Raw genomic sequence first — 23,537 nt, forward strand, 5'->3', positions numbered from 1 at the left:
ACGTTAGCTCCGCGTGCGCGTGAGTCCTGCGAAGTCAGCCTCCGTTCACTGATGCTCTGCGGCTCCATCCTCATTTATATCCACAGCAGTCCGGGAGGAGAGCTGGGGGCCAAGAGGAAGAAAAAGAAGCAAAAGAGGAAGAAAGAGAAGCCGAGTTCCGGGGGAACCAAGTCTGATTCTGCCTCTGACTCCCAGGAGATCAAGGTGTGATGCTGATACAAGAACATTTGCACACATTTCTTATAATATACATAAACAAAACACCTCAAGTGAAACGCGTTTGCGACATTTGAAATGAACTTCCTACTTTATGCTTTCAACTTATACTTTATTATAAGGAAATCCCGTTCTTGACATGTTTTAACATGTAGAACTTTGAATTTTGCTATAAAGACCCAAGTTAAATGAAAATTGTGTTTTATGTTGTTTTGTCCTCTATCATGTTGTTTTTAACATGATGGAGGACATTTATGAAAAGAATTAAGCGTAAAATTGTATTTCCTAGTCTTTCTTTGTTCAAACCGTTTTAAATCATGAGCAGACGAAAGAAAAAGGCTGTTGAAAAGGCAGGCCACAAGCTCAATGCTCTGCTCTATTCTGATGCATCCACTTGTAGACAAATAGATCCATGTGCGTCTTCATTTTCCTCGTCTGAACTGGGATCCTGCTAGGTGACTCCAGAATCGATCACCAATTTTGTTGCACTGGTAAGGTTAGGTTGGGGTTGTTAGGGGCTGTAAGCTGGTGTAAACAAATGGATGATGGGAAGTGTGGTAAACATCTCACGGTGATGAACATAAAACGACAGTTTTTTTTTCAATTTTTGACGAAAAAAGGCCTAATCATGATTAAAAGAGCAGTGGGAACACTTTTAAGAAAGATCAAAAGATGATCGGAGTGGGCTTTAAATATTTGGTGTGCCTTCAAGGATGCAAAAAAATTTTTTTTTTTACTGTAAATACATCATATTGCACAATGTGTGATATAAGAATTTAATTGCACCTTCATGGGCGAGTTTATATTTAAGAGGAAGTTTATTGCAACATCCTTGGTACTGCAGTAAATGTAATACATTTGCAGAGTTATTCAGCAATAATTTGGGAGCTGGTTTAGCTCGTGCTGGTTTGCGGCGCCTTCCGTCCGTGAAACCAGGGTTCGACTCCGGGCTGCTCCCTTTTCCCTTCTCTACCTCTGTGCCGGTTCCAAGCCCAGTTTGAGAAGGTTGCGTCAGGAAGGGCATCCGCCGTAAAACATTGCCAAGTTTACCATGCGACTTGTTCGCTGTGGCGACCCCTGATGGGAGAAGCCAAAAGAGGAAGAAGAAGATTTAGCAATAGTTTGAACTTCTGTCGGGTTTTTTGTAACTATGTTAAACTTTGTGTTTTGCTTATGCTTTCATATATATGTATTTAATGAAGTGCGGGAACTCACTCTTGGGGAAATGGCATCATGCTGTCATTACAACACACTGCAAATCTGTTTCCTTTTTGCTGTTAGAACCCTGGTTTGCCCATTCAGAAGCTGCAGGACATTCAAAGAGCCATGGAACTGCTTTCCTGCCAAGGACCAGCGAAGAGTATCGATGAAGCAGCCAAGCACAAGTACCAGTTTTGGGACACCCAGCCTGTCCCGAAGTTAAGTAAGTACCAAAATAAAAAAGACACATTTAATGTGTTCTGGACATTTTAGACATGTGTACAAAACTAGATCTGTCTCCACTAATGATCAATTTTCCTTAACAGTATGTTTTTCAAACCAGTAACATTTATTCAATTAAATACACATATCTGCTAACAATACACGAACCTTGCTACTTTAAGTTTGAATTAAATTTGATCATTCATAGGAGGATACACACTGTGGATCAACTTAGTTGAACTCTTTAAAGTCCCAGTCAGATCATCTTTTGATTGTTCCCAATGGTCTTTTAATTCTGATTATGCTTAGCCTGCGTCGTTTTCTACAACATAGTGTCTGCAGAACAGAAATTAACCTCTTACAGCGGAGTAAGCCTGCCCCCATTTTCCGTCATCCATCCGTTTACACTCTCTCCAGCTAGTTCACAGGCCCTCACAACCCATACCTAACATTAGTGGTGTAACAAAAATGGTGAGCAATATCAGAGCTATCCAGCCGTACAGTTTTAAGCCAGACACCAGACGAAGAAAAAGAAGACGTGCATGGATCTATTAGTCTACAAGTGAATGGATCAGAATGGAGCAGAGCAAGGAGCTTGTGGCCCGTCTATTGTAGCTTCTTAGTCACAAGTACAAGCTTTTTCAGACGGCACTTTAATGTCTGCTGCTGATTCACAACGATTTGAATAATAATACTTAGAAATCCTTTTTTAAGGGTAATGTTTTAAATATATTTCCTACATTATGAGAAAAATGTCACTAGAACATAATACAAACAGAATTTTCACTGGAGTGCGTCTTTGACAAACCAAAAAAAAAAAAAAATTGAAGCATTTTTTCTACTGCTTATTATCTTGGGTGAGTAATACACACTATGTTTTTACACATCTCTTTTCTAAAGGTACCTTACCATTTGGTAGGGCTCGCATTTCAAGGGTTAAACAGGACTAACTGAACCAGATTTCATTAATGCTGTTTGTGTCTACGTGTTAAACAATTCTCTTGGATTATTATAGTAATTGAAATAAGGAAGCCGTCACTGGAAATTTTGTGATGCCAGAGTCTGTTGATCTTATTTCTGCAGATGAAGTCGTGACCAGTTATGGACCCATAGAGGCTGACAAAGAGAACATCAGACAGGAGCCATATTCTTTACCTCAAGGCTTTATGTGGGACACTCTGGACCTTAGCAATGCAGATGTAGTACGTACAGTCATTGGTTGAAAATAAGCCCCACCCCCATTTGATCAGGTACGGTTGAGTAATTGAGTAATTGTCTTTTTCAGCTGAAGGAGTTGTACACGCTGTTAAATGAAAACTATGTGGAGGATGACGATAACATGTTCCGATTTGATTATTCACCGAACTTCCTGAAATGGTAAGCAGCTTGAACGATTCTGTTTATGTCTGTTTCCCCTCTGAACGCCTTTGCCTCCCTCGTCCGGTTAGGGCTCTGCGTCCTCCTGGATGGTTACCTCAGTGGCATTGTGGAGTGAGAGTCTCCTCCAATAAGAAGCTTGTTGGCTTCATTAGTGCCATCCCTGCAGATATTCGCATCTATGACACGTGAGAAATCACTGACATCAAATCAACACTCTTTAAAAGTGTGTGTGTGTGGATGGAAACCCTCTTAGACCAAGATTGCATTTTTGTGTTGTTGCAGGATAAAAAGGATGGTAGAAATCAACTTCCTGTGTGTTCATAAGAAGCTGCGTTCAAAGCGTGTTGCTCCTGTGCTAATCAGAGAGATCACACGGAGGGTGAACTTGGAGGGAATCTTTCAGGCAGTGTACACCGCCGGAGTAGTTTTGCCTAAACCAGTCTCTACATGCAGGTATGATGGATGAAAGTCAGACCGTTAGGACATTGCTACAGAAAGCTTTTTATTTTATTTTTTACTTTTTGTTTTTCCTGCAGATACTGGCACCGTTCACTGAATCCCAGGAAGCTCGTGGAAGTAAAATTCTCCCATCTGAGCCGAAATATGACTCTACAGAGAACCATGAAACTCTACAGGCTACCAGATGTAAACAATTGAAATTGTCATTCCATGATCCCTTTTTATGGTTTCCTGTTATTTAAATAGGACTCAACTTTTCCACTTGCACTCCTTTCCACGCGTAGAGCATCAAAACTCCCGGTCTGCGGTTGATGGAGAGGCGGGACATCCGGCAGGTCAAGGAGCTGCTCCACGAATATTTAAGACGTTTCCAGCTCGCACCTTCCATGGGGGAGGAGGAAGTGGCTCACTGGTTCTTACCACAGGAAAATATCATCGACACTTATGTCGTCGAGGTATTTCTGTCAGAAAGCTCTCACCTGTCAAATTCTTTCGCTCTGTAAACTCTGAGTGTGTTTGATGCTTTTCCAGGGTTCAGGTGGTGTTCTGACTGACTTGGCTAGTTTCTACACTTTGCCTTCAACTGTGATGCATCACCCCCTTCACAGGAGTCTAAAGGCTGCTTACTCTTTCTACAATGTTCATACACAAACCCCACTACTGGACCTAATGAATGATGCACTGATCTTGGCCAAACTGGTAAAAAAAAACACCTCAAAAAGCAAACACAGAATGCCTTGAATTATTATTTTTGGCTTTAGTAAGTTGGTTTTGATATTCTATTTGAAGTTATTTTCTTAATCTTTATGTTTCTGTCTGTCAAACAGAAAGGATTTGATGTGTTCAATGCCTTGGATCTAATGGAGAACAAAGCATTTCTGGAGAAGCTCAAATTCGGCATAGGAGATGGAAACCTACAGTATTACCTCTACAACTGGAAATGTCCCTCGATGGACCCTGATAAGGTTGGATCATGTTTCCTCACAAAGTTGTCAGCAAATTCAGTTTTTTTTTTCTTTTTTCTTGATCTTCCTTTTATTTTTTATTTTACAGTTACAACTCAGGTGAGCTCAAATGTCAAAATCAGGCGATAATTTTCCCCACAGAAGTCTAGTATTCAAATATAATGTTAAAAAATCCTTTTAATGTGTCAGTAAGTATTTAAGTAATGAACATTACATGTTACAATTTTAAATACTAAACTGCAACTTATTTCTTTGTTCAGAAAACATAATTAATATGTTTTTTAATGCTGAAAACTAAGTGATCTTTTGTTTGGTAGTATTCTTGGCCAGCGGTATGTTCACTAATAGTGTGTCCCCTCGCTATATTACGGTTCACCTTTCACAGTCTTGCTGTTTTGTCAATTATTTTCAATGGATGTTTTTTTTTTTTAACAATGTTCTGTGTCCTGACTCCCCTTTGAGCGAGTCAATCAATTTCCTCTGCACCGTGTCTCCTGTACAGAACGCGTTCAAGCTCCATAAGTCTTTGGCAGATCTTTGGTTTCATTCTATAACACTGGACTTATTTTTCTTTGAAAGTTTGAACTTTGAGCGTTTAAACAAGAGGGAAAATGTTCATATCTGTCGGAGAAAAGTCTATAAAGTTTGTAGTGGGGGTTTTACGGCCTTTCGTCAAATCTGTAATGCCTCCTTGTGGATTTCACCTGTACTGGGTTATTTATGGAATATAAGCCCCGCCCGCAGCGATAAATGAGGGAACACTAATCATATGTGAAATCTATTCTCTTTGCTTTTGTGAACATCTCTATAGAAGGAGTTTTAAAATTCCCCCTTTCTCTCTAATCGTTCTGTTAAAACTGACTAATGGTTGGTTTGTGTTGCAGGTCGGCCTCGTCCTTCAGTAGCAGCTCTTCCAGTTGCTACACTAGCACGCACACACGCGCAACACAGTTGTCAGTGACCTTAGAAATACTCTGCCTGGACATGCAGGCCATCCATCTCGACATTTTCGAGAAATACAGCATTGAAAGCAGCCTGGTGGTCATCGGTGGATTCATCCAAATCTGGTGTCATCAAGAACTTTCTCTGTGCGCCCGGAGGTGAAAAGTCTTTACTTAGTCATCCTGAATGTGAAGTCATGCTATGCCTGAGATATCCGACCCGTACCAAGCTCCTCACCCGCGCTCTCACTGAAAACTCCCCAGTTTGACTTTCGAGAGGATTACTTTGTGAGTTTGTTTTGTTTTTTTCCGTCCTCAGCAGACGCTTATTGTGAGAGATGGGCATGTCATGTGATTTCAAGGAACGATAATAAGAAAACATGAACAAATATCAACTTTTTTAAAACTCATCTTAACTGTATCACTGCTCCATGTTTGTTTGTTTTTTCCTTTTTCTACATGTCAGTGTGGTCAGTCAAATGTCTGCTATAGCTGTTTGGTTTTTCCCCCACTTTTTAGCTTCAGAAGGGGCTGCTGACACTTCACTTTTAAACCTGAAAACAATATTACCTGGAACAAAAACTGCAAAAACGTATGATTATTTGGTGCATTTAATAACATTGCAAATTGCATATAAATAATAGTTATTTCAGCATTTAAAGCCATGCCATACTCATTTTTGAGGGCTGATCTGATGCATTTTCTTATAAGCTACATGGAAGCCAGTGAGTTTAATGAAAATAGATTTAAAACAGAAGGTATCGCATTAATAAAGCACAATTTTCTTAATTCCTAAACAAGCTGATGATCATTAGTTAAGCATTTTGATCGGAGTTAGAAAAAGATTGAACTATTAATTTCTCAACATTTTTCTTTGCAATTAGTCATTGTCCAACGAACATTTCTCCAATCAATACAGCATTGTTTCTTTTTCCAAAGGAGTTGTCATTAAACATGGATTCAGTTTATTTCACCATCTGAGACTCACAGATCACTTGCACAGAAACTCAGAGATGCTGAAAAAAAAAAGCACAGGAGTTTCTCCAGTAAAGTGTTTGATTGATCAAAAGGGAAAAACGTTTTGCATATGCTGCATTCATCTGCTGTTGCATTCTCATTTAACCAACAAAATGACTCAGTCCAACACTCAAAAGGTTCAAAGGCGTTCAGAAGTTGTTCAGTAGCAGGAGTGTTTCCACATCCTTCTTTTGTTAACACCTCTGGATTTTATTTATTTTCATGGTACTGTATATTGTGAGACAATTAAAAAAAAAGGTACTTTTTTTTTTTAGCTAAATGTGTGAAAGTCGCTATATTTGTAATTGTAGATTTCAAAATATATTGAGACATATTTCTGTCAGTCTAAAATTGGACTTTTTAAGCTTCCAGAGCGACTTGAGGGCTCTTGCCGTTTGTGCTTGAATCAACAGGATGTTCCTTGACTTCACTATGTTTTGTTCCACCACTTGTTCTAAGGTGGAGCTAGCAGTTTACTAAAGCTGTTCTCAAACATGTTTGCTGGCTTAGTGTTTCTGTTACTGTGGCTCTGCAGAACTGAAGGCTGCTGTTTTGTTTGTATTTACATAGTTTTATTTATATCCCTTTACAATTTAAAGTACAAACTTGTTTTTTGCTTCAGAATTGAAATGTTTTTTTTTGCCAAAAATGTTGACACTGAAGTCAGATGAGAAGAATGATGCTGGCATTATTTGTAAGATGTTTTTTCTGCAGCTGTTTGAATGAACTCTTGAGCATGTGCGTTTTGCTACAAAATTAATTTCAGCAATCGCTTTAGCAGTCAAACGTATGAGGGACTTTGACCCCAAATATCCGCCTTACTTTGAAGTATTTGTTTTTCTTTTGCAGCTGGGATGAAGGAGCGAGTTTTTGATCTGACAGACATCTTAACTGAACAACAGTATTTTTATTAAAAGCCCTTATAAGCTGTGATTAAAACTGAAGAACTCGTACCAGCCTCATTCAAACGTGAACCCATGCAAAACAATCCATTTCAACACATCCGCTATACCAGCATGGATACCTGATAATCTGGTTGAATAAACTCATTTGAAAGGAGAATGTGAGTAATCTTTGCATCATTTCTTTTGCATTTCAAGGCAAACCATTGACATTTGCTTTCAAACTGTAAAAAAGATGCTAATAGTATTTTTTTTTATAAGTATGATCAACTTGAAATGAGGAAATTCAGTTAGGATGACAGTTAAAAGTGAAGATTTTGCTTTAGGAAGAAATTACGCATCTTTAATTGGTCTGCTAATCCCAGATTGTGCTAGTTTGATAGAACATCAATTAATACTTTTATGATTATAATGTAGAAGTAATAAAGGGATATTGTTCGTGGCAGTATTAGGCGAGTCTTGAATTAAAATGAAAAGCATTTTTTTAATCACATTACTTTTCAGAGTGTAAATAATGTGCATCTATAATACATGTTAGGTTTTCCCCACCTTTCACAAATTTAAATAACTGCACTGTAGACTTCTTTTGTAAAGTAAAATTTCCAAATGAAGCTACTACTGTATTGTTTTTCCCAGCATTTTAGATTTTTCAGTATTTTACCTTGAAAGCGATAAAAACAGTATTAAAAGTACATTTATAAAATACTACTCCTTATCATCAACTCCTTGTTTTTTTGTTATTTATATCCTTTCTATGCAACAAACAAAAGCATTTATATTTGACCCATGTGTTATAAATATATATTATTAACAGCATTCTGGTTCATAGACAATATGAGTGAATTATACTAACAAGTGTGTTCGTTCAATGAAGGAAATAAAACTGTCCGCAAAAACTAAACAGTGAGCTGGATTCAGTAATTAAAACTGTCCTGTCTATGATGAAACTTCGCTGTGGTTACTCTTTGAATTTAACACTTTAGAAACTAAAAATGAAAATAAAAACAAAACAGGAATCCAAAACTATCTGAAAAAAAAGGGGGTTTTCCTCTATTTTCCAGTGTCTGTTTTATTTGACAGATTTTTTCTCGGGTTTGGTTTTTCTTTTCTTTGAAGGGTTTGCAACAATTCTCTTCACTTTAAGAGGCTGCAGTGTGCAGGAAGAGGGAACCTCCGGAATCTCAGATTCCACCTCTAGTTTTCTTTTTTGACCTCTTTCCATCTTCTCCTCCTCCTCCTCCTCCTCCTCTTCCATGCCAACAAGAACTTCAGGTGGGACTTTAGGCGCTGCCTCTTGTAACCATGCAACATCCAGCGGAGGAACTCTTGGTTTGATTGCATCAATAGTGTCAGTGAACATCTCTTGGTCTATAGAGGAGCATCGCCTGAATCCCAGTGCGAGGACACTTTTCAGGCCCAGTGGCTCTGACAGACTCTGGCTCAGGCGTGGCACCTGACAGGCCGGCACAGCTCGTGTAGCACTCAAAGCGATCAGGTGATTAGTCATGTGGTTTGGTCTGGCAGATTTGCACACGAGCAGCAGGTGGAGCTCATTCTTCTCCAGAGCTTTAGTGACCTCGTTGATGCCGATGGCCAGCTGCCGTCTTGCTGCAACATCCGTCCAGCCGTTTGTGGAGAGCTCACCCCCCTGAGTCTCCTGGCTCAAAGATTCAGCTGTTGAAGGAGGTTTCTCTTCCTTCCTTTTCCCCCATGATCGAAACACTTTCACCTCTTTTTTCTCCAGACCTGTTGAAATCATTTTGTCCGTTAACGTTTTCAGGATAAAATGCATATCTTCTTGGGGAAGTTGGCTCCACTGTGAGGTGAAGGGTGAGTTGAAGGAGGTCTTTGCTTGGATTCGCTTTTTCTTAGTGGCTGGCTTTACAGAAGTCGCCATGGCTTGTCTGAAATCAGATTTTAAAGTTTTCCAGAAACGTTAGATTTAAAAACCTAAGCGTTTTCTGCTAAATAACTTTTCCAAAGTACTGTCATTAAAACAAAATTAAGAAAGGTCTAAAGTAGAATCCGCACTTCCCTTTTCCTTTTCTATATCAAACAAACCCAAATTTGATCATCAGGTATCAAATTAATTTCCATAAGTTTATATCACCGGGCAGAACAAACCCCAAACAATGGCTAGTTTCAGTCTTCAATCAACAAATAAATCTTTACCACAAACTCGCATAATGAGATCAAAATCTTTACTTTAGTCCTGTGGTTGGAAAAAACAAAAAGTTTACCAAGTTGATGACCAGTTCTAAAGTTGTCTAACTTAGTTTAGTGATAACTCTCCAAATAATGATCTACACTAACCCCACAGCACATAATTGGCTGAACAGAAGTTTGTCATGCCATTTTAATAATCACACAAGCCATCCTAATAAAAGGTTTTCCTGGCCTCCACAGACTCAGAAGGGGACTTGACATTTAAAATGGTCAAACTATTGAAAAGCTAAACAGTTTTCCATCACTTATTTATTTTTTTCTAGTTTTTTTGTGAAGTAAACAGAAAGAAATGGGAGCATTTTCAACTCCCAAACACATTAGCAGGAGATCAGACTTATTTACTCAAAATGTTAGAAGTTTTCACTGTTCACAGCATAAAATCTGGAGCACGCGACCCACCCAAGGCACGACTGTTAAAACTAAAAGAACTCCCCTTCTGACAGGTTTAGCTCAGTTTACATTCATTTTATCAGTAAATGAGAAGCATTGACGACAAACTAATGGACCAAATCATTAAAACTTACGTGACTTTTGAAGCTAAAAGAGTGTTTCATCAAACGTTTCCCTCTACCTTGTTAAACTGAGGCGCCGCCATGCTGTTTGAATTCGAAACCTTTATTTAAAAACTATTAGTTTCATTTACTTCAGCGCCGCCTAATGTTGGCTTGTGAAAAGGACACGCGACGTTCATTTAATGACATTTTCTCTGAAAACGATGTAAGTTAAAGGAGACAAACAAACAGAATTATCTGGACATTTACGACGATCAGTGAAAAAAAAACATTTGTTGTTTTCATGATGATAAATGGGAATTACACGAAGGATAAGCATAAAAAGATCAACTATTAATGTTTCTGATTTTTTTGTCCTGAAGTCATTGAAGTTGACAGACAACTAATCAGCGTCTGAGATCAAACATGGTCCCTCCTCCTCAGGCTCCTGATTGGTTGTCAAATCTTGCACTGATCAGCTGTGTTGCAATTACAGCTGCGCATAACCGTGCAGACCGTCGACGTTCAACTGTGGTCTTTTGCTGCTTTGATTCAAAAAGATGTCGCTCGAGGTAACTGCTATTCTTTATCTTTTCTTTCTCTTTATTTATTTTTTGCTTTTTTTTTTATCACGTTGAGCTTTACTTTCATTCCACATAGTAGCGTTAATGTTCTAATGACATTGTAATGGTCGTTGCCCCGTGCATCTTTGACCGAGATATGAAAGAAGCAGGATGTTTTACCGTCTGTGGTCCTGATGCTGGACCCTTTGACAGGAATATATCAGAGTTTGTGTACAACGAAAATGCTTCAATGTCAAAATGTAAATAGATGATTTAAACTCTTGGTTGAGGTGGATGTAAGTCATAACTTAAAGAATGACCTCTGTACAGCACATGGTTTTCGGGTTTAGATCTGTCTTAAGTGTGCATAATGATCTGCGCAGCAATGCCTTACATCCTGTGTAAAGCAGATTATTCAGACAGCCACAAAAGCCCCAGAGTCTGAAATAAAAGCCCATTGTTTCCCCAAAACTTTGGTTTCCCAGGCTTTGCGCCCTGGCTGAAACACTATGCCCACATTTTTGATTTGGTGTTGCCTGCAACTTATTAATATGCACATTTTTACAAAACCTCGTTTCTTATATTAAAAGTTGCCTATATTTTAACTATTAAGTTCACATACTGTTTTATAGCCGATCTTCTATTCATTTAAAGGCAGATTTTAAGACGGTGGCAGAGGATGTGAAGAAGGTAAAGACTAGGCCTTCAAACGACGAATTGTTGACCCTATATGGTCTTTATAAGCAATCCCTTGTTGGAGACATTAACATAGGTAAGGGATCAATGCACTTTTTTGCATTAACTTCATTGCATGCAGAATTTAAAGCAACCCTCCTCTTTGGTGTTTCTCAACATCAGACAAACCAGGAGCGCTAGATGCCACAGGAAGGGCAAAGTGGGAATCTTGGAATTCAAGAAAAGGTAATAATAATGTTTGTAAAATGACAGGTTTGCTTTATTGACTGAAATCTGTGAAATAAAGTATTGACAAAGTATGGGTAAAAATGGATGTAGGTTATCCTAAGCAATCTGCTAAACAAATCCATCATTTGTAAATCACAAATGTCACATCCCAATTCTCTTCAACTGCAATTTCTCCATATTTCATTTTGATTTACGGTTAAAAAAATATCTTAAGTTTTGATTTTTATAAAAAAAAGGTAACCCTTTTTATACCAGTGGGGATTTTAATGTCTGTTTCAATGGTATGCTATCACTGATGCTTTTTCCATTGTTTACACAATTTTTCAGGAATGTCCAAGGATGATGCCATGTCAACCTACATTACAAATGCTAAGGAAATCATCAGCAAATATGGCATGTAAGACTTGCAAAAACCCTCCAAGTATTTGGAATAATGTTCAACTCATTAAAAACAAAAAATGTTTTTTTTCCCTAGCGAAAGAAAATTACTTAATCTCTAACAAGATATGGCAATGTTTGTTTGAATAATAAAGATATTTCTGTTGTTAGGGTATTCTTATGTTTATATAATTTAGTTTACTGGAAAAAAAAGTTTTCTGATACACTGATACACAGTTTTACTATAGCCCAAGAATGGGCAAAATGAACAAAATGCTGACACATGTTAACAAATGAAATAAATAAATTTATTCCACATTTTCTGTGCATTTTTTGTTGTATTTTTTTAAAAACAATAAATACCTATAGTGTCATTCAATCGTGATGGTTTCACATTGATCAAAAAATGAATGAATAAAAAAAATGGGTGTTTCTTTCAGTGAAGAAATGACCAATACTCAAAAGCAGTCAGACTGTTTGCACTCTAAGGAGGATTGTATCTTTCATCACTGCCAATAAATCATGTGAAAAATTTAAAAGCAATAAAACTTTAACATATGGTATTCAAATTTGACTTTTGCAATAAATACATTAAAAACTTGGTTGTTTCTATATATATACATGGGTAAAGTTAATGGGGTTCAAACATGTATTCACCCAGTGAAATGCATTTATCCCTAATTGTGGATTGGTGCTAAACATCTAATAATATTCAACATATGAATCTTTTGACAAAGTTGCTTTGGCAAAAGATTAGATGTGGTGCTAGTTTAGACAAAAATAACAACCACAATTCAAAAACTGAAACTCTACTATTATATAGTTTACTTGATAATCTTTGGATTTGTTACACTCGTTAAGCTACAGATGCTAGAATACTATGTCAATTTATATTTCTAAAAAGCTTTTGTAAATAGTAATGGGGGGGGGGGGGTAAATAGTCGACGCATGCGTAGTGCGTTCTCCGTGCTGCGCTTGGGTTGGCACCGAGTCTCAGTGGGTCAAAGGTGATGAGCGCGAGGCTCTGCAGCAGCGGCTGAGGACAACAGACTGGCAGTTCCTGTTCTCCCTAGAGCCCTCAAAACGGGCCTAACATACTAAATTGGTGGAGTGCGTGCATGCAGTGAGCTGAATTCGACGTGCTAAAAGGTGAGCTAATAATAGAGCTAACTCTCCTTCAGAGGTTTAGCATTATTAGCATTAGCGGCAAAGCAGCGAAGCTGCAGTTTGACAGCTTTGTTTGTTCAAGTTTATGTGGTCCCGTGAGCCTCGACGGGAAATTATGAAATTAATATTCAACAGCTTGACTAAATTATACTTTGTGTTGTCTTTAAATAAATAAATAAAAACTTCCTTGGCAGTGTAATGTTCTTACTAAAATCGTTTGTGTCCCAAGTGTGTGAAAGAATTGTGTGATTTAGCTAACTATTAAAGAATTAACAGACAGGATCTGGATGTACTAGTCCAGCAGTAGACTGAAAGCTTGAACGAGTTTAGATTTTATTTATTCTAGACAGACGTTAGGGGTTTATGACATTAAAAATTGAAGCCACTTTGATTTTGTGTTTTAAAGTTCAATTCTTTGAACATCCAGTTTGATTTATTTTGTTGTAATTACATGGATGGAAGGAGAATGTGCCATATTATCAGTCAGTGTTGAGGACAAGAACTGGACATGTATCAGAATTTGTGGTGTTCATGTCATTTTAACTTTAGTTTGGCAAAACTCAGTTAAGATAATAAATCACATGTACAGGTATTATAAATATTGCAAAATGTTGGGGTATCTTTTGTATCCCTATTTTTTAAAAAGATGTAAGTTAATTTATTCTTCTTCTCTTAGCCAAAGCCAGTGCAGAGTTTTCCACACACTATTGACTGCTGTTTGGGTTTTAGGGTGAAGAAATGGCAAGTCGGGTGTCAGAGTCTGTTCCTGAGCGGACCTTTCAGTACCAAGACAGCCTGCCCCCCTTACCTGTCCCTTCACTTCAAAGCAGCCTTTCTAAATACTTAGATGCTGGTAGGATCCATTTTTTTTCTTTGAGTGTCTCCTACTCATGTTTGATCATATATCATGTAGACTTTAAATATTTACTTTTAAATTAAATGAGACTTTTGATCAGGGTGAAAATGGTTTTATTTCCTTTGCAGCTTTGGTTTGGGTTCATCCGTGGTTTAGGAAAAAGCACAATCTTCTATGAAAATAAAATTGCATAATGGCCTTTTATCAGTTTGCCTCTGCATTGACCATCTACTGTATCTGTTCCAAAGGTGAACATGTTTTCAGTTCACCACATGGGGCGGTCGGTACCTTTTAAACTCAGAGGTTTCAGATGGTATCAGTGACGTCTCGAGGTGTTGCACCTCTGCCTTTATGGCATGGAATTATGGGTTAAATGTATGATTATGAATTAAAAGTAGGAACATTTTTTGTAGATTTAAAATGTTTTTTAATGTACATGTATTCTGTATTCCCTGAAATAAACTGTTACCCGCTAGTGTCTGTGATCTAGAAAATAAAATGGTTAAAAAAAACAACATAATTGTAAAATATCACAACACCTCTGATAAATATACTGTAGTACAATAGGTGACAAAATTATAAATTTTTGATGAGTTAATATCTGCCTTTTAATATTTTTCTTACCTGAACTGGTAAAATAATTAAATGCATGTATTTTGTTTGGATAGCAAACTCATTTTCCTTACATTTGTTTTTAGTTCATCCATTCGCAACGGAGAGAGAGTTTGCAGCTACAGTGAACATTGTGAAGAAATTCCAAGATGGCATTGGCAAAGAGCTGCATCAGAAACTTCTACAAAGAGCCAGGAACAAGAGGAACTGGGTCTGCAGCTGAACTTTGGCAACACATGCGCATTACTTTTGTACCGGCATGATTTACTTACTGATTATTTTTCTTCAATGCTCTTCAGCTGGAGGAGTGGTGGTTAGACGCGGCGTACCTGGAGGTCCGCATCCCTTCTCAGTTAAATGTAAACTTTGGTGGTCCTGCTCCATACCTGGAACATCATTGGCCTCCAGAAGATGGAACTTGTCTTCAGAGGGCCAGTATTAGCACTTGGTACTCACTACAGTACTGGAACCTGCTCCACACGTAAGACGTGGATGCACACCTTTCTCTCTCCAAGCTGTTTTGAGTCACATGTGAAGTTAAAACGTGTTTTTTGTTTTATTTTATGCTATTTTTAGAGAGCGATTGGCTCCTCAGAAATCAGGTAAAACTCCATTCGACATGGATCAGTTCAGAATGCTCTTCAATACCTGCAAAGTACCTGGAGTAAAGAAAGACTCCATTCATAACTACTTCCAAACAGGTAAAGAATTTACAATCTACCTCTAGATCCAAGTGCAAAACGTCGACACATTTGATCAGCTTCTGTGCTGCAGCTGTGTAACCTGCACTTCTTCATGCCAGAGAGTGAGGGACCGTGCCCGTCCCATTTGGTGGTTATGTGTCGCGGACGGATCTTTACTTTTGATGCACTTCATGATGGACAAATCCTCACTCCTCCAGAACTTCTCAGGTAAAAAGCAAGCACACAAGGCTTCTCAAGAACTCAGAGGTGAGTTTGACAATCCCATCAGCTGTGGACAATAACACACGAAAGGCAAGCATTGCTTTCATTTTAGCTCAGTTTTCGCTTTGATTTTTTGGTTTAAAACAAACACACCAAAAATTCTGTCATAATTGTGACACCCCTTGGAATAAATCCTTAGACCTTTGTATGTAGTACAGTGGAGGTTTGCATAGTTTTTTGGACATTTTGCACATTCTTTTGACTTTTTTTTGCTTTTTGTGTTGATTTATGCATTTTTATTTTGTCTCTACGTGTCTGATCTTTGTTGTAAAAGATAACAACTGTTTATCAATTTTTGTGATTTTTGAAGTTAAAAAAATGACAACATTTACTCGGACAGTTTCAGGTTCATTATGGCATTATTGTATTATTATTGAACGATTAACAAGTTTAAACTCAAATCATTCTGTAAACATAGAAACTGCAATGCCTTTATCTTAATGTATAACTCACAGAACACACTGTTACAGCAGATAAAGTGCCATAAAATCACCAAAATAGAATCTCAATATAAGCCAGTGGGATGGCAAGTTATTTGGAGATACATCCACTGTTAGCATTTTTAAAAAACACGTGGCTTTACAATAAAAACTCAGTTTATTAACAGACATGTGATCATAAGCAATTGTAAAAACCTCTGTTCTGTTGTTAAAATTGATATATTCTCCACAGTGTTTATCTATAAAGATGTTGGTGAGATGACTCGCCTCCTCTGGTTGGTTTTACTTTAACATCAGTTGTGTTGCTTAATGGAACTGTAAAAACTGATGGGATTGTTGGAATTTGGGTAGAATGTCAGCTGTTTAATATTAAGAAAGTGGTAGATTTTGGTGTTGTTTGGGTAATAATTTTAAATATGCAAACACATTTGAAAGATATTCTTGAGCTGTTTTTTTAAAGTTTTTTTTTTCCTCAAACGTTTATACTCCTCAGAATCTTACCTTGTTATTGAATTTTATGGTGATGGAGTGGTAGATTTTAGCACAATTTTCTTAGTGTAAAACGAAAATGTGTTGTTTTTGTTAGGCAGCTGAGTTATGTGAAAGAGCGCTGCGACAGGGAGCCATTGGGAGAAGGCGTGGCTGCTCTCACCTCAGACGAGCGCACCCGTTGGGCAAAGGTGGGAGAATGACTTTTGTGGAAACGAGCATTTAAGTGGATTGGGTTTCTTTTCTGGAAAAAATCCTACATGCTGACGTGTTTCTACAGCAATGTATCTTTCGTTTACAATCTGACAGGCAAGACAACATCTAATAAGCATCGATCCTCACAATGAAAGCATCCTGGAGACCATTCAGAGCAGCCTGTTTGTTATTTCACTGGATGAGTCAAAACCCTATTCCACCCCAGAGAACTACACAAATGTAAGAACCTGGACTATCTGAATCCCGCTCTGACCAGGATGACATTTAGATTTGATTCTGTGAATCTTACACTATTGCAGATGACCGTGGAAGCCCTGGCAGGAAACCCCATGATCCGCTGGGGTGACAAATCATACAACTCTATCGTTTTTTCAGACGGCACCTTCGGATCCACGTGTGATGTGAGTTTTGGTTGTCCTGCCAGTGGCATAAAAACTGTTCTGACAGCAATGTTTTGCAGTCAAAAGGAATGTAAAAAATGTTGTGAATATTTGTTTTGCAGCATGCTCCATACGATGCCATGGTGCTCGTGTCTATGTGCTGGTATCTTGATCAGGAAATCAAGGCTGCAGAAGGCAAATGGAAGGTAAAACCTGACTCTAACTCCACTCTAAAGTTAAATTGTTTTGCTGCAGACTGATCTGTCATATTTTAGGGGTCAGACAGGGTCAGACAGATGCCTCTTCCTGAAGAGCTGCTGTTTACGTTGGATGAGAAAGCACGCAGTGACATCAGTCATGCCAAACAGCAGTATTTGGAATCTGTAAGCCTAGACAGACCAGATACAAAGAACATTTGTCTATATTTGCAGAAGTATGACTATTATTTCTGGTGTTCCAGACTAAAGACCTTCAGATTGTGTGTTACGCCTTCACAGCGTTTGGAAAAAGTGCCATTAGAGACAAGAAGCTGCATCCAGACACGTTTGTTCAGCTGGCGATGCAGCTAGCTTATTACAGACTGCACAAGAAGTATGACGCAGATACTTCAGCTTTTGCTAGTGTAAGTTAACTTAAAAATAGTGAATGAATTACAAACATCTATTCTTTCTTCCCTCAGGCTTGGGAGCTGTTATGAGACGGCAACGACACGCAAGTTCTTCCATGGCAGGACAGAGACCATGCGACCATGCACCCAGGAGGCTGTGAACTGGTGTAGAGCCATGATGGACCCCACATGTAATGTAAGCGTTGTAAAATGCCTTTAATAGGCAAAATGTTCAATAGATGATATGAAGATTTTTTTTATGTCTCTGTCAGGTGATTAACAAGAGAAAAGCTATGCTAGTGGCTTTTGATAAACACAACAAACTGATGGCCGAAGCTCAAAATGGAAATGGTGAGATTCACTAAAATGAATTTTATTTTCACATGTCGTTGAAATACTGTTTTTTACGGTGGCCCAGAAGGGTCACAACACACTAACTTTACACACAACACATTAACTTTACACACAACACATTAACTTTATACACAACACATTAACTTTACACACAACACATTAACTTTATACACAACACATTAACTTTACACACAACAAATTAACTCACAACACAACACAATAGCTCACAACACATTAACTCACAACACAACACATTAACTCACAACACAACACATTAACTCACAACACAACACAATAACTCACAACACAACACATTAACTCACAACACAATAACTCATGGCCCAGAAAGGTCACAACACAACACATTAACTTACCTCACAACACATTAACTCACAACGGAAGTAAAGCAGCAATTGAAGTGCTTTTATTCTGAAATTTCTACTGGGCTGAGCAGCTAACTACCTAACAGAAAGTAATGTCACAGTGAGCTGTGGAGGGAGCACGTTATTGCTACAAGAGAAGCTAGCAGCAGTGTTGCCAGAAACTTTGTCTTTACTACGGTTCTCCTTCCTCTAAACACACACAATATGAACACACACTCCTCCCTCCGCTCTGACACCCCCCTCTGTCGCTGCACGCGCGCTCTTCTCCTCTCCTTTTTTCTGCTCCGTCCTGTGTGTGCGTGCCGTGTGTGTTGGGGACTGCACGTGCCTGTGTGAGAGGACAGAGCGGAAAAAAGGAGAGGAGAGGAGCGCGCGTGCAGCTCCCTCCACAGCTCACTGTGACATTACTTTCTGTTAGGTAGTTAGCTGCTCAGCCCAGTAGAAATTTCAGAATAAAAGCACTTCAATTGCTGCTTTACTTCCGTTGTGAGTTAATGTGTTGTGAGGTAAGTTAATGTGTTGTGTTGTGACCCTTCTGGGCCATGAGTTAATGTGTTGTGTTGTGAGTTAATGTGTTGTGTTGTGAGTTATTGTGTTGTGTTGTGAGTTAATGTGTTGTGTTGTGAGTTATTGTGTTGTGTTGTGAGTTATTGTGTTGTGTTGTGAGTTAATGTGTTGTGTGTTAAGTTAATGTGTTGTGTGTTAAGTTAATGTGTTGTGTGTAAAGTTAATGTGTTGTGTGTAAAGTTAGTGTGTTGTGTGTAAAGTTAGTGTGTTGTGTATAAAGTTAATGTGTTGTGTTGTGACCCTTCTGGGCCACCGTAGTTTTTCAAAGTTGCAGTCACTGTGCATTGTAGGTGATTGTTGTGTTTGAGGAAAATACTGTGGATTGAGTTTGATGGAAGCAAATGATGGACTTTGGCGACCCCTACGGGGAGCAGCCGGAAGGCAAAAAGAAGAGGGTGTCTTGGACTTCTGTGAAGGAAAAACATCTCTTTAGGGTTTTTTAATTTTTAATCTAACATCAAAAAACTTCAACATAAAGAACCCTACAGAATAATAATTAAACAATTGAAAAGTGATGCCTAAGGAACTGTTAAAGTAGATTTGTATCAGTGGGAACACTTAAACCTAATGCTTGAAAAAGAACAAAACTAATATATTTTTAAGACGCTTACTTCCTTTTTTTTTTTGCAAAAATAATTAATCAGCCGAATTGCTTTTTTAGCACATACACACAAAACAGCCTTTTTTAGTTTTTAGCCTTTTTCTCACTTCAACAGTCTAATAGAACGTTTTTTATTTACCAGTTTAGAAGTAAATTCTTGCTCAGATTTGAGCTAGTTTTGATCAGAAGTTTCTGCATAAGAAGAAAAATTAGAAGAAAAAAACTGCAAGAACATCTTTTTTTCCCCAAAACACTCCAGTGATCAATAAATGATCAAGTAACAAAGATTTTCTGCTTGTGTGGCATTTTTTTTACAACAGTCAATGGTTTCAGACTGACACTTTTGCTGTTTCCAGGTTTTGACAGGCATCTTCTTGGGCTTTACCTCATTGCCAAAGAGGAAGGAATACAAGATCTAGAGCTGTTCACCGATCCCCTCTACTCAAGGAGGTGCTGCCCACTAAAGTCATATATTTCTGTTTTCCAGCACGTGTAGTGTTTGAAGGGGTGTAACGATTCGTTTGACCAACAATTGGATGTACCGTAATTTCCGGACTACAAGCCGCTACTTTTTTCCTGCGCTTACAGCCTTGCGGCTTATTCAGTGACGCGGCTAATTTATGGATTTAATTGGCGGCCGCCATGTACGTACTTTCGAACTCAGTGAATAGTTTGAATTCTCACACCAAGCACGAGGCATTTTTATTTAACACACCTCTTAGCAGCCAAACAGCATGGACTTGACTTCTTGTCTTAGACACTTCAGTCATGGTTCAACAAAATGAAACACGCATGCCCGGCCGCATCCCAGAATCCTTTGGGGCCGTTAGACCCAACGTGCACGTGATCGCCGCTACATTATGATGAAGCTTTCAAGTTAAAAGCAATCGTTAAAAGCAGCGTAAAAAAGTCCACCGTCACCAACGGGTTTGGAAAAGCCGGTTTGCTGCGTGACAGAGAGAACAGCGCATGGAGTGAATTTACACTCCATTTACGGTTTCTAAGGAAACCGTAAAAGCGGAATTTTGCTTTGAAAAACTCACAGCCTCCGTGTGAGCTGGAGACATCTTCTCCTGCTGATTGAGCTGCGGGGCCGATGGCAGTCTGATGGCTCCCACACGTAACAACGCATCCGCCCCTCATACGCAAAACGTACAGTATTAAGTCCGATTGCTCTGCACAGAAACGATTTGCTCCATCCACCGGCGCAACGGGGACAAGTGCTCCTCCTACAAGCTGCCCTGGCCAGAGGTGTCGGAGTAGATAGGAAGGGGAGACAAGGAGCGCGCGGTGCGGGAGTGGAGCGCAGAGGCGTCCGCGGAGTGCAGAGGCTTCTGAATTCTGACCCACGCGCCGCACTGAGGCGCGCGTATCACGCTGAGGCGCGCGCTTTTCAGTCGCCGCTGCTTTATTTTACCGGTGTGTTTTCTAACCAGTCCTGTTACTCCCATAACGCTGCTGCGACACAAGCGGAAGGAGAGCTTTTCCCGTTCACCCCTCCATGCACTGCTGCTACTTGCTAATTCTTAAACACGTACAACAGAATGGCGAGCCGGGCATTGGCCCCGCCTTTAGCCCCTAAGACTCATGGGAAATGTGGAATCGCGGATGTAAATTTCCTCATTATAACTGAGGGATGTAATATTGATTATATGGTTACTGTTTGTAATTTTATGTTAGATACCTAGATTGTCAATGAGTAAAAAAAAAATGAAATAAAAACACCATAACTGAGGGACTTGTGAACAGAATATAGGTCGATGCTGTTTGACAGATGTCGATACACCCAAATACCTGACCCAGAGGCAAAACTGGCACCACACACAATGTGCTACTAAATTACACTCACTCTGGGATGCTGGGCGTGATCTGGCAGGATAACAATATCGGCTAACACATGCGCGGCTTGTACTCTGAGGCGGCTTGTGTATGTAAAAAAGCAGTCAAACACGTGAATATGGGTGGGTGCGGCTTGTAATCGGGTGCGCTTTGTAGTCCGGAATTTACGGTATATCATAATCAGTGGGGGCTGATGTGATTCATAGGGCATTGGTATTTGCTATTGATTAGTAGGTTTTATTACCAGTTGATTATTTTAGCAGATATGTTAATTTTGGTCTAAGTACTAAAAAAAAAATCTGAATGTCACTAAAATCTGGAGTTTATCCGTGAGTCTTCTTCTTTAAAAAGCAAATCACTGCAGTGCAAGCTAACTCAGGACCTCTGTCTTTGTAATGCAGTGGGGGTGGAGGTAACTTTGTGCTGTCATCCAGTCTGGTGGGATACACAACAGTTTTGGGGGTGGTGGCTCCCATGGTGCATCATGGCTACGGCTTCTTCTACCGCATTAGGGATGACAGGTGAGCAGACACCTCTAAACTTCTGTCTTAATGTCAAAAGGAAAACCTACAAAGGATTCCACGGGTTTTTAAGTGTCTCTGGTGTTCTCTGCAGCAGCTTTGCTTCAGCCCTTTTCTTTGTCCCTGCAGGATTGTGACTTCCATCTCCGCTTGGAAATCCTGCCATGAGACAGACGCGCCTTCACTGTTTAATAACTTCTCCAGCTCCCTGCATGAGATGCTTCACCTGGCCACTGTGTCTCAGCTCTAAGGAACTTGAAAGATTTTTTCCTTCCTGTTTTAGTTTTTACTTTCACTGTGTAAACTAGCACAAATCAATGCAAAGGTGCAGAATCTGTGCAGATTATGATCTTGTTCTTATTTCTAGAACATAATTTAGTTATTTGGCAATTTTTCCTCCTGACTGGACTTTTCTAGTGATTATAGTTTTTGTGGATAATTAATTATAAATTTGGAATGTTTTAGTTGCATTTGAGCCTTAAGGTAGATAAAACTACAAAAAAGGAGAAAAAAATACACTGGCACTTCTGTGATGGATCACATTTTTTGTCTGGTTTGAGTTAATAGTAAATTGTTGTGAGCTGTTCTCTCATGGGGCATCAAACGCTCTTCATTGAGTTATTGGATAGCTGAGAAGATTAACCCTTGTGCTATTCTAGGCACCTTAACATTAAGAGTTTGGTCATCTAGCCCACTAGACAGTGCGCTGAACCTTTTTTCTTCAATGATTTTTGATCTTCACTGGTGTCCATGGATTACATGAGATCTTTCCACCTTAATCCACCTTTGTCATGGTAGGGAGAACATGTCAATCTGAGGGTGGGGTCATCTAAGATAGCACAAGGGTTAAGGAAAGAAATCACGGGTATCTTCACTCACAGCAAAAAGGGAAGAGATGCTCAGTTTTTAGTTATTTTCTCCACAATTTACTAACAAGACTTATTTTATGCCTTAAGATAGGATAAAATGTAACATTTACCTTTAACAGGGTTTTAACTGGAAAATCAGTGTCATTGTTTTTCTCCATTTATTTCTGCCTTTTTTAATGCACTTCAGTCTGATGTGATGTGTTTTTGTGTTTGTTACACAAAAAATCGAGTGAATGTTGATGACAGCCACACTGACGCTGTTCTAATACACCAAGTTTAATAATATTGTCAAGCTTTTCATGCAGTCTAAAATCTGAAGGAAAACATTTTTAGACTCAAACTGAACTAGTTCTCACAAATAGTCGAGTTCAATTTCTTTTTTTTAAATTATGGGCTGTTTTGAGTTTGTCGACCTGCACATAATCTTGCATAACTCAATTGCACATGAAAACCTTTCTTCCTGCTTTTTTTTTTAATTCACTGAACCAAAACTTTCTATAGGTGCACCTTATAGAAACTGGATTATGCACAGCTCTCCAGATATAGATTGAATGGCTTCAACTGCATTATAAAGTATTACATCTGTGACTAATGATTTTTACCTTTAAAACCCTACAATAATCAGCCTTCTAAGCTATAATGAACTGTCAAAGAATCAGGTAATTTTTTATTGATAAGGAAAGTGACCATTTATCTCTAAATGCACTGTTATACATGTGATTGTTCTGACAAATAAATGTAAATTTTATTTTTTGTGTCCATTAAAGAAAAAGAAAAAAACAATTCC

At 38.7% G+C, this 23,537-nt stretch overlaps 4 protein-coding genes across 6 annotated transcripts in view; 3 read left to right on the forward strand and 1 right to left on the reverse strand.

Moving 5' to 3' along the window:
* Positions 1 to 7,462, forward strand: part of nmt2 (N-myristoyltransferase 2) — a 10,609-nt gene extending 3,147 nt beyond the window's left edge. Inside the window, exons 2-12 of one of the 2 annotated variants that reach the window (XM_004077879.5) lie at positions 87 to 204; positions 1,498 to 1,639; positions 2,722 to 2,840; positions 2,924 to 3,015; positions 3,087 to 3,203; positions 3,301 to 3,471; positions 3,555 to 3,663; positions 3,762 to 3,932; positions 4,009 to 4,176; positions 4,305 to 4,442; positions 5,327 to 7,462. In XM_004077879.5, coding sequence (XP_004077927.1) covers positions 87 to 204; positions 1,498 to 1,639; positions 2,722 to 2,840; positions 2,924 to 3,015; positions 3,087 to 3,203; positions 3,301 to 3,471; positions 3,555 to 3,663; positions 3,762 to 3,932; positions 4,009 to 4,176; positions 4,305 to 4,442; positions 5,327 to 5,347 — 1,366 coding nt within the window. In that variant the 3' untranslated portion in view covers positions 5,348 to 7,462. The remainder of the gene's footprint in view (positions 1 to 86; positions 205 to 1,497; positions 1,640 to 2,721; positions 2,841 to 2,923; positions 3,016 to 3,086; positions 3,204 to 3,300; positions 3,472 to 3,554; positions 3,664 to 3,761; positions 3,933 to 4,008; positions 4,177 to 4,304; positions 4,443 to 5,326) is intronic. The other variant, XM_011485252.4, reaches the window with a different exon arrangement.
* On the reverse strand, positions 5,977 to 10,181 carry rpp38 (ribonuclease P/MRP 38 subunit). Of its 2 annotated transcripts, none has more exons than XM_011485250.4 (2): positions 10,053 to 10,181; positions 5,977 to 9,206 (listed from the first exon to the last, which is right to left on the reverse strand). In XM_011485250.4, the coding sequence occupies exon 2, from the start codon at positions 9,197 to 9,199 to the stop codon at positions 8,372 to 8,374; it is 828 nt and encodes a 275-aa protein (XP_011483552.1). In that variant the 5' UTR covers positions 9,200 to 9,206; positions 10,053 to 10,181; the 3' UTR covers positions 5,977 to 8,371. The 2 variants fall into 2 exon arrangements, with proteins under 2 accessions (XP_011483552.1, XP_078788767.1); XM_078932641.1 differs by having other exon boundaries at positions 10,100 to 10,125.
* acbd7 (acyl-CoA binding domain containing 7) lies at positions 8,993 to 12,205 on the forward strand. Its single transcript, XM_020710198.3, has 5 exons — positions 8,993 to 9,132; positions 10,516 to 10,591; positions 11,237 to 11,354; positions 11,441 to 11,503; positions 11,834 to 12,205. Exons 2-5 carry the CDS (start codon positions 10,580 to 10,582, stop codon positions 11,905 to 11,907), a joined length of 267 nt encoding a protein of 88 aa, XP_020565857.1. The 5' UTR covers positions 8,993 to 9,132; positions 10,516 to 10,579; the 3' UTR covers positions 11,908 to 12,205.
* Positions 12,206 to 12,838: 633 nt separating this feature from the next.
* crot (carnitine O-octanoyltransferase) lies at positions 12,839 to 23,533 on the forward strand. The gene is made up of 17 exons (XM_004077881.5): positions 12,839 to 13,033; positions 13,781 to 13,904; positions 14,606 to 14,730; positions 14,819 to 15,000; positions 15,096 to 15,220; positions 15,322 to 15,430; positions 16,511 to 16,604; positions 16,723 to 16,848; positions 16,929 to 17,030; positions 17,132 to 17,215; positions 17,285 to 17,392; positions 17,470 to 17,600; positions 17,689 to 17,812; positions 17,889 to 17,967; positions 19,878 to 19,971; positions 21,762 to 21,881; positions 22,011 to 23,533. The coding sequence occupies exons 2-17, from the start codon at positions 13,790 to 13,792 to the stop codon at positions 22,129 to 22,131; spliced, it is 1,839 nt and encodes a 612-aa protein (XP_004077929.1). The 5' UTR covers positions 12,839 to 13,033; positions 13,781 to 13,789; the 3' UTR covers positions 22,132 to 23,533.
* The last annotated feature ends 4 nt before the right edge of the window (positions 23,534 to 23,537 follow it).

This window comes from Oryzias latipes, chromosome 16 (genome assembly GCF_053564925.1).
Source record: "Oryzias latipes strain Hd-rR chromosome 16, Olatipes_Hd-rR_3.1".
Classification (NCBI taxonomy): domain Eukaryota; kingdom Metazoa; phylum Chordata; class Actinopteri; order Beloniformes; family Adrianichthyidae; genus Oryzias; species Oryzias latipes.

Bases quoted from the DNA above. Each gene is read 5' to 3' on its own strand.
- crot (XM_004077881.5), top strand. From the start codon at position 13,790: ATGGCAAGTCGGGTGTCAGAGTCTGTTCCTGAGCGGACCTTTCAGTAC. The intron at 13,905-14,605 runs GTAGGATCCATT...ATTTGTTTTTAG, and splicing joins TTCTAAATACTTAGATGCTG to TTCATCCATTCGCAACGGAG. The intron at 16,849-16,928 runs GTAAGAACCTGG...ACACTATTGCAG, and splicing joins CCCCAGAGAACTACACAAAT to ATGACCGTGGAAGCCCTGGC.
- rpp38 (XM_011485250.4), bottom strand. From the start codon at position 9,199: ATGGCGACTTCTGTAAAGCCAGCCACTAAGAAAAAGCGAATCCAAGCA.
- acbd7 (XM_020710198.3), top strand. The intron at 11,355-11,440 runs GTAAGGGATCAA...TCTCAACATCAG, and splicing joins TGTTGGAGACATTAACATAG to ACAAACCAGGAGCGCTAGAT. The intron at 11,504-11,833 runs GTAATAATAATG...ACAATTTTTCAG, and splicing joins ATCTTGGAATTCAAGAAAAG to GAATGTCCAAGGATGATGCC.